Source organism: Oncorhynchus clarkii, chromosome 5 (assembly GCF_045791955.1).
Source record: "Oncorhynchus clarkii lewisi isolate Uvic-CL-2024 chromosome 5, UVic_Ocla_1.0, whole genome shotgun sequence".
In the NCBI taxonomy this organism is placed as follows: domain Eukaryota; kingdom Metazoa; phylum Chordata; class Actinopteri; order Salmoniformes; family Salmonidae; genus Oncorhynchus; species Oncorhynchus clarkii.
Genome location: NC_092151.1, coordinates 3,011,191 through 3,020,865, shown reverse-complemented (window position 1 = coordinate 3,020,865; position 9,675 = coordinate 3,011,191). Strand labels below are relative to the sequence as shown.

The window sequence follows — 9,675 nt, the reverse complement described above, 5'->3', positions numbered from 1 at the left end:
TTCACCGATCTAGACGCAGAGAAGGCAGAGGTAAACTTCTTTTGTTGAGTACCGTTCACAAGGAAACTATTCATCCACTTGATCAGTAGAGAGTTGACACCCAAATTCACCGGGTTATCCACCAGAAGGTGGGGTTGGATGGTGTTAAACGCGCTACTGTGGTCAATGATTACAATTTTCACGAGGCTATTTGCCTTTTCTAAATGTTGGTAGATATTGTTCAGCATGACCGGTAACGCATCATCAACACTCCTGGAGACACGGTAGGCCAATTGGTTTGTGCCTAATTAGGATGAGAGACCAGAGAGAATTTGTTTATGAATTGTTTTTTCAGACCACAACCTAGGCACAGGTGTCAGGGCTACAGGACAGCATACCACCCTGTAGGGCGGAATACAGATGTCAGGGCTACAGGACAGCATACCACCCTGCAGGACGGAATACAGGTGTCAGGGCAGCATACCACCCTGCAGGGCGGAATACAGATGTCAGGGCAGCATACCACCCTGCAGGGCGGAATACAGATGTCAGGGCAGCATACCACCCTGCAGGACGGAATACAGATGTCAGGGCAACAGGACAGCATACCACCCTGCAGGGCAGAATACAGATGTCAGGGCTACATCTCCTCCTCCACTGCTCAAACCATTCCCTCCTTCCTATAGAAACCAGAGTTAAAATCTTGTCCTCCTGCCTATAGAAACCAGAGTTAGTATAATGTCCTCCTGCCTATAGAAACCAGAGTTGGTATCACGTCCTCCTGCCTATAGAAACCAGAGTTAGTATCACGTCCTCCTTCCTGTAGAAACCAGAGTTAGTATCATGTCCTCCTTCCTATAGAAACCAGAGTTAGTATCATGTCCTCCTGCCTATAGAAACCAGAGTTAGTATCATGTCCTCCTGCCTATAGAAACCAGAGTTAGTATCATGTCCTCCTGTCTATAGAAACCAGAGTTAGTATCCGGTCCTCCTGCCTATAGAAACTAGAGTTAGTATCTTGTCCTCCTGCCTATAGAAACCAGAGTTAGTATCATGTCCTCCTGCCTATAGAAACCAGAGTTAGTATCATGTCCTCCTGCCTATAGAAACCAGAGTTAGTATCATGTCCTCCTGCCTATAGAAACCAGAGTTAGTATCATGTCCTCCTGCCTATAGAAACCAGAGTTAGTATCATGTCCTCCTGCCTATAGAAACCAGAGTTAGTATCATGTCCTCCTGTCTATAGAAACCAGAGTTAGTATCCGGTCCTCCTGCCTATAGAAACTAGCGTTAGTATCATGTCCTCCTGCCTATAGAAACCAGAGTTAATATCTTGTCCTCCTGCCTATAGAAACCAGAGTTAGTATCATGTCCTCCTGCCTATAGAAACCAGAGTTAGTATCATGTCCTCCTGCCTATAGAAACCATAGTTAGTATCATGTCCTCCTGCCTATAGAAACCAGAGTTAGTATCATGTCCTCCTTCCTATAGAAACTATAGTTGGTATAATGTCCTCCTGCCTATAGAAACCAGAGTTAGTATCATGTCCTCCTGCCTATAGAAACCAGAGTTAGTATCATGTCCTCATGCCTATAGAAACCAGAGTTAGTATCATGTCCTCCTGCCTATAGAAACCAGAGTTAGTATCATGTCCTCCTGTCTATAGAAACCAGAGTTAGTATCCGGTCCTCCTGCCTATAGAAACTAGCGTTAGTATCATGTCCTCCTTCCTGTAGAAATCAGAGTTAATATCTTGTCCTCCTGCCTATAGAAACCAGAGTTAGTATCATGTCCTCCTGCCTATAGAAACCAGAGTTAGTATCATGTCCTCCTGCCTATAGAAACCATAGTTAGTATCATGTCCTCCTGCCTATAGAAACCAGAGTTATTATCATGTCCTCCTGCCTATAGAAACCATAGTTAGTATCATGTCCTCCTGCCTATAGAAACCAGAGTTAATATCTTGTCCTCCTGCCTATAGAAACCATAGTTAGTATCATGTCCTCCTGCCTATAGAAACCAGAGTTAGTATAATGTCCTCCTTCCTATAGAAACTATAGTTGGTATAATGTCCTCCTGCCTATGGAAACCAGAGTTAGTATCATGTCCTCCTGCCTATAGAAACCAGAGTTAGTATCATGTCCTCCTGCCTATAGAAACCAGAGTTAGTATCATGTCCTCCTGCCTATAGAAACCAGAGTTAGTATCATGTCCTCCTGCCTATAGAAACCAGAGTTAGTATCATGTCCTCCTGCCTATAGAAACCAGAGTTAGTATCATGTCCTCCTGTCTATAGAAACCAGAGTTAGTATCCGGTCCTCCTGCCTATAGAAACTAGCGTTAGTATCATGTCCTCCTGCCTATAGAAACCAGAGTTAATATCTTGTCCTCCTGCCTATAGAAACCAGAGTTAGTATCATGTCCTCCTGCCTATAGAAACCAGAGTTAGTATCATGTCCTCCTGCCTATAGAAACCAGAGTTAGTATCATGTCCTCCTGTCTATAGAAACCAGAGTTAGTATCCGGTCCTCCTGCCTATAGAAACTAGCGTTAGTATCATGTCCTCCTGCCTATAGAAACCAGAGTTAATATCTTGTCCTCCTGCCTATAGAAACCAGAGTTAGTATCATGTCCTCCTGCCTATAGAAACCAGAGTTAGTATCATGTCCTCCTGCCTATAGAAACCATAGTTAGTATCATGTCCTCCTGCCTATAGAAACCAGAGTTAGTATCATGTCCTCCTGCCTATAGAATCCAGAGTTAGTATCATGTCCTCCTGCCTATAGAAACCAGAGTTAGTATCATGTCCTCCTGCCTATAGAAACCAGAGTTAGTATCATGTCCTCCTGCCTATAGAAACCAGAGTTAGTATCATGTCCTCCTGTCTATAGAAACCAGAGTTAGTATCCGGTCCTCCTGCCTATAGAAACTAGCGTTAGTATCATGTCCTCCTGCCTATAGAAACTAGCGTTAGTATCATGTCCTCCTGCCTATAGAAACCAGAGTTAGTATCATGTCCTCCTGCCTATAGAAACCAGAGTTAGTATCATGTCCTCCTGCCTATAGAAACCATAGTTAGTATCATGTCCTCCTGCCTATAGAAACCAGAGTTAGTATCATGTCCTCCTGCCTATAGAAACCAGAGTTAGTATCATGTCCTCCTGCCTATAGAAACCAGAGTTAGTATCATGTCCTCCTGCCTATAGAAACCAGAGTTAGTATCATGTTCTCCTGCCTATAGAAACCAGAGTCAGTATCATGTCCTCCTGCCTATAGAAACCAGAGTTAGTATCATGTCCTCCTGCCTATAGAAACCAGAGTTATTATTCTGTCCTCCTTCCTGTAGAAACCACCAGAGCTCTCAATGGGACATATTTATTTTGCTCTTCCTAGCCCCAAACGTTTCACTAATTTCTTCAAAACACCATGATGACGAATAATACAATTATTTTCTTGAAGCAAAGACATTGCTTAAAGGTTTTTTTTGTCTTTTTATTCAAGCCCTTTTTTGAAACGGTTGCTGATAATGTTAAGATCTTTGTGATTTCTGTCTGAAAATGACAGGCGCTCTACAAATTCAATTTGACTAACTAATAACCTGGATCATAGTGTCACAGGGTTTTGAGGACAAAGTCTGAGAAATGTTTTACAGTTCATAAGAAAGACACATTGTGGTCAATCTTTAGCTAGCTAGTTGAACGTCTTTTATGAACCAGACCAAAGGTTCTCTACATTGCTCTCATTCCAACAGGCTCCACTCCTCAGCCCACACAGGTAAGAATTTCCCTTAAATATCTGTAAAGTGTCATGTATTGTTTTTTGGGTTGACATGTTTTTTATTCTTCGATATGTCAACAAGTCCTAGTGGGTTTTTTTCTATTTATGAGAATGTGCATGACAACCTATGGCCTTCGTGGCTAAAGGAATTTCATAGTTTCAGACAAACAGGAAACATTTGTTTGTCAAACTACACTACAAAATATTCCTGTGTGTGATACAAGATGTAGGATCTTAATTTGAGCCAGTTTGTTACAACACAAAAAAGAATCCTGCAGCAAGAAGACATTATTATGTGGATTATAATTAACAGACATTTTTGTTGGGGTTGATACATTTTTCGTAAGGGAAAATCAAGTCTGAAATTAAAAAAGTGGAAATTACAAACTTCAGAAGGATTTTTAAGCCTCAAATACACTCCAAGTACAAAAAAAGGTTCTGCAACAATATGATCAAATTAAGATCCTACATCTGTTTAGCAAGATAAATGCTTGTTATTCAAGGAATTAACTTGATGTATACTCTATTAGCTGGCAGTGAGACACGCGTCACTGATACTCCATCAGCCGCATACCTTGCTCATGATCATGATGTTGCTCGACAGATTTATAGTGATAATTGAGACTCCCATCGTGATCCTAGTAAAGCAGCATTTTCCTCATTCCATTATCGTGACACGTCATGATGGATAGGAAGTACTGTGGTAAGTACCGTGTCATTCCATTGTGACGCGGTGGAGGAGTAAACACACATAGAAACTAGAGAGAAGACAGTCCTTCACACAGCCTGTGATGTTGATTTCCCAGACTGTGATCTCCTGTACCGTCAGTGTCATCAGACAGACAGACAGACAGACAGACAGACAGACAGACAGACAGACAGACAGACAGACAGACAGTCTCATCATTGCCTTACAGAGTGAGCAGGGAAGCAGAAAGGAAACACTCTGTTATTGTTTCTATATCCCTTCAGTTTGATCTGAAATCTCAATAGCTTTTTATGGTATTTATTATCTTTCATATTATTCATTGAAGGAAAAGAACATGGCTGCAAGTGAACTACTGCTAGTGTGGCTGGCGAGCACACTGCTGACTACTGGAGTAGCTGGGGCTAAGGACCAACTGGTGACTACTGGAGTAGCTGGGGCTGAGGACCAACTGGTGACTACTGGAGGACTGGTGAGTTTACACTATGAACTGCTTAATGAGAGGAGGGAAACTATGAACTGCTCAGTGAGAGGAGGGAAACTATGAACTGCTTAGTGAGAGGAGGGAAACTATGAACTGCTTAGTGAGAGGAGGGAAACTATGAACTGCTTAGTGAGAGGAGGGAAACTATGAACTGCTTAGTGAGAGGAGGGAAACTATGAACTGCTTAGTGAGAGGAGGGAAACTATGAACTGCTTAGTGAGAGGAGGGAAACTATGAACTGCTTAGTGAGAGGAGGGAAACTATGAACTGCTTAGTGAGAGGAGGGAAACTATGGACTGCTTAATGAGAGGGAAACTATGAACTGCTTAGTGAGAGGAAAACTATGAACTGCTTAGTGAGAGGAGGGAAACTATGAACTGCTCAGTGAGAGGAGGGAAACTATGGACTGCTCAGTGAGAGGAGGGAAACTATGAACTGCTTAGTGAGAGGAAAACTATGAACTGCTTAGTGAGAGGCAAACTATGAACTGCTTAGTGAGAGGAGGGAAACTATGAACTGCTTAGTGAGAGGGAAACTATGAACTGCTCAGTGAGAGGGAAACTATGAACTGCTCAGTGAGAGGAGGGAAACTATGAACTGCTCAGTGAGAGGAGGGAAACTATGAACTGCTCAGTGAGAGGAGGGAAACTATGAACTGCTTAGTGAGAGGAGGGAAACTATGAACTGCTCAGTGAGAGGAGGGAAACTATGAACTGCTCAGTGAGAGGAGGGAAACTATGAACTGCTCAGTGAGAGGAGGGAAACTATGAACTGCTCAGTGAGAGGAGGGAAACTATGAACTGCTCAGTGAGAGGAGGGAAACTATGAACTGCTTAGTGAGAGGGAAACTATGAACTGCTTAGTGAGAGGAGGGACACTATGAACTGCTTAGTGAGAGGGAAACTATGAACTGCTGAATGAGAGGGAAACTATGAACTGCTTAGTGAGAGGGAAACTATGAACTGCTGAATGAGAGGGAAACTATGAACTGCTTAGTGAGAGGAGGGAAACTATGAACTGCTTAGTGAGAGGAGGGAAACTATGAACTGCTTAGTGAGGGGGAAACTATGAACTGCTGAATGAGAGGGAAACTATGAACTGCTTAGTGAGAGGAGGGAAACTATGAACTGCTGAATGAGAGGGAAACTATGAACTGCTTCGTGAGAGGGAAACTATGAACTGCTTAGTGAGAGGAGGGAAACTATGAACTGCTTAGTGAGAGGAGGGAAACTATGAACTGCTTAGTGAGAGGGAAACTATGAACTGCTTAGTGAGAGGAGGGAAACTATGAACTGCTCAGTGAGAGGGAAACTATGAACTGCTCAGTGAGAGGGAAACTATGAACTGCTTAGTGAGAGGAGGGAAACTATGAACTGCTTAGTGAGAGGGAAACTATGAACTGCTTAGTGAGAGGGAAACTTTTGATGAGATAATAGCATACATCTTGAATAATAACTTCAACCTAACTTGTCATCCTATTTACAGGTTGTGAACTGTAGCTTCAAGACACTGCAATTCATACCCTCAAATTACAGTCAAACCATCACCAAACTAATTCTGAGCAATAACCTCATAGAGTTATCCAGCGCTGATAAAGCTGCTCTGAAGAACTACTCCAATCTGATTGAGCTCCATCTAGATGGTAACTGGTTGACTGACCTGCCAGAGAAGCTGTTTGAGGCCATGTCAAAGCTGGAGGTCCTCAACCTGTCCCACAATAACATCAGTAGAGTGGAGCCAAAGGCGTTGGCCGGCCTGGTTAACCTGAGGGAGCTGGACCTGTCCTACAATCGTCTACAGTCACTACCTCTAAATCTACTGGACGATTTAAAGAAGCTGTCTATCCTCAGGCTAGGGGGAAACACACTGCGAGAGTTTGACATCTCTGTGGAGAGCAATTCATTAAAGGTGCTAGATCTGAAGGGAAATCCCTGGAACTGTTCTTGTGTATTTCTCAACCGGAATAAATCGATTACCGACTCAAAGGTTCAGATAAGTAAGCATCTTTTTCTCTCTCTGTTTGCTTGTAATCCTCATGGTCTATTTTTTTCCCCATTCACTGCCTGGCTGTGGTCCTTACTTACGCCATGCTGACATCTACTGACACCAATGTTTAAAGGAGGCCTGCTTTACCCAGTGTGCCTTCATGTTGATAAAAACGCAATGTGTGTATTTCTTCAGGAGTCTCAAATGCCACCTGTGCCAGCCCTGAGGACCAGTCTGGTAAAGGGATACTGGACAACGGTACCAGCTGCTCTTCGGGGCCATCATCTACAACAACACTTCCGCCACCTACAACTCAGTCAACCACTAAGCCAACCTCAGCCCAGACCACTACACACTCAGTGTCACTTGCAGTTACTACAAATGCAAGCCTCGTCTTAACCAGTAAGATAAAAAATATATATATATATTAAATCAATTGACTTGGTCTTACAGTAGATATAGTCTCCTCTTGTCAACATCATATGATCTAGACTTTTCAAGCTAAACAGCTTTGATTTGCTGGATGGTTAAAACACTGAATACAGCTACTGTTGAGAACAGAAGTATATGAGAGAGGTGACCTACTGATGCTGTCGTAGATGACTTCAGTTATGATTCAGTCAGCAGGAAACCGTCATCTAGACAAGAGCAGCTGCACTCCAAGGAGACCTCGTGAGAGTTCAAAACGTGACTCCGGGGTCCGTATTCATTAAGAGTAAGAGTGCTGATCTAGGATCAGTGTTGCTTTTAAGATCATAATAAATAAGACTACACATACAGGTCAGGGGGACCTGATCCTAGATCAGCACACTTACCCTGAGAAAGGAGGTTAAATCACTCTATAACAATGTGGTCTGATGAGGCCCCATATCCTGAGGAGCAAGGTTGGGGTCAATTCAAATAGAAAATTGACAAACATGAAAAACAATAATGAAATAAATAGATGACACTTTCCAGTTTATTGACAAGTCAGTGAAAATAGACACCCACTTTTCCCAAATATTGAATTGGAATTTCAGTGTACTTCCAGAATTGGCAGCCTTCAATTCGAATTGACCTCCGTCCTGCTGAGGAGACCTCAGAAGAATGTTAAAAAAGTATGTGACCCCCCCTGGATGTTTCTGTTTGCTCAGGTGAGGGCCCAGTCAGTGGCAGTGGGGTGCCAGTGGTGGGGAACACCTGGAAGTTTCTCCTGGGTGTGGTAGCCATCGCCCTGACCACCTCTATGCTCATTGTGTGTGCCGTCAAGGCACCGTCCTGGTACAAGCTGCTGTTCAACTACCGGCACCAGCGGCTGAGAGATGACGAGGATGCTGACGTGTACACTACGGGGCGCTACTCTAGTTTCAGCTTGGACACGGAGCAAACGGAGACCAGCGCCCATGAGCTGGACCACGGGCTAGACGGGTTGGATAATGAGGAGGATGGATACATAGAGGACCGTTATATAGAGACTGGGGTCTATGAAGACAACAGATAACCATAATGCTCTCTGAGTTGCTCCCAGCCTTCTGGTTGTGTATGTCTGTTTGATTTGATTTGGACATCTCTTAGTCCTCACTTGGACTAATCTGCCAAGAGTCCTGAGTTTGGGTATTATGACATCAAAATGATCCCTTTCCATTGAAATAATGGACGATAAATTATCCAATTCTACTCTATTCACTGATAGTATCAGAAGGCCACGGTTGTCCGTCCGTAAACCGTGCATAGCCTGCTGATGATCATTTATTATTTGGCCTTTGTTTTTTTACAAAAACGTGCCCCTAAAAGTTGTGTACATTTGTAAATATTTGCAAGTTTTGAAAATGTTGTAATTCAGGGAAAGGACCGACCATGTGAGGTGTTTTGAGGTCGTGATTTAGGCCACTGCCGGAGACATAGTGTAGGTAATCAACGTTTTGTCTTATTAAATAGATATTTGAGTACTTACTCTCGTCTCTCTGTGAATATGACATCCACAACTCTGTCGTTCTGTATTTTCAGCCACAAGAATATAGTATGTAAACAGTTAGGGTTAGGGTTAGGGTTAGGGCTGAATGAAGGGATGAACACATGAATACCAGGCGGTGCTGCAACCGGTCACAATGCTCTCGATGGTGCAGCTGTAGAACCTTTTTGAGGATCTGAGGACCTAATGCCAAATCTTTTCAGTCTCCTGAGGGGGAATAGGTTTTGTCGTGCTCCTCTTCACGACTGTCTTGGTGTTTTTTATTTCATTTTTAAATATATTTTTTTAACTGCATTGTTGGTTAGGGGCTCGTAAGTAAGCATTTCACTGTAAGGCATTTCACTGTAAGCTGTAAGGCATTTCACTGGAAGGTTTAAGGCATTTCACTGTAAGCTGTAAGGAATTTCACTGTAAGGTTTAAGGCATTTCACTGTAAGGCATTTCACTGTAAGGTGTAAGGCATTTCACTGTAAGGTTTAAGGCATTTCACTGTAAGGCATTTCACTGTAAGGTTTAAGGCATTTCACTGTAAGGCATTTCACTGTAAGGTGTAAGGCATTTCACTGTAAGGTTTAAGGCATTTCACTGTAAGGCATTTCACTGTAAGGCATTTCACTGTAAGGTGTAAGGCATTTCACTGTAAGGTGTAAGGCATTTCACTGTAAGGTTTAAGGCATTTCACTGTAAGGCATTTCACTGTAAGGCATTTCACTGTAAGGTGTAAGGCATTTCACTGTAAGGCATTTCACTGTAAGGCATTTCACTGTAAGGTGTAAGGCATTTCACTGTAAG

At 42.8% G+C, this 9,675-nt stretch overlaps 1 protein-coding gene across 1 annotated transcript; it reads left to right on the top strand.

The window, feature by feature from the left end:
* Nucleotides 1–4,799: 4,799 nt before the first annotated feature.
* LOC139409624 (leucine-rich repeat-containing protein 19-like) lies at nucleotides 4,800–8,412 on the top strand. The gene is made up of 4 exons (XM_071155045.1): nucleotides 4,800–4,916; nucleotides 6,432–6,942; nucleotides 7,128–7,334; nucleotides 8,066–8,412. Exons 1-4 carry the CDS (start codon nucleotides 4,800–4,802, stop codon nucleotides 8,410–8,412), a joined length of 1,182 nt encoding a protein of 393 aa, XP_071011146.1.
* Nucleotides 8,413–9,675: the final 1,263 nt, after the last annotated feature.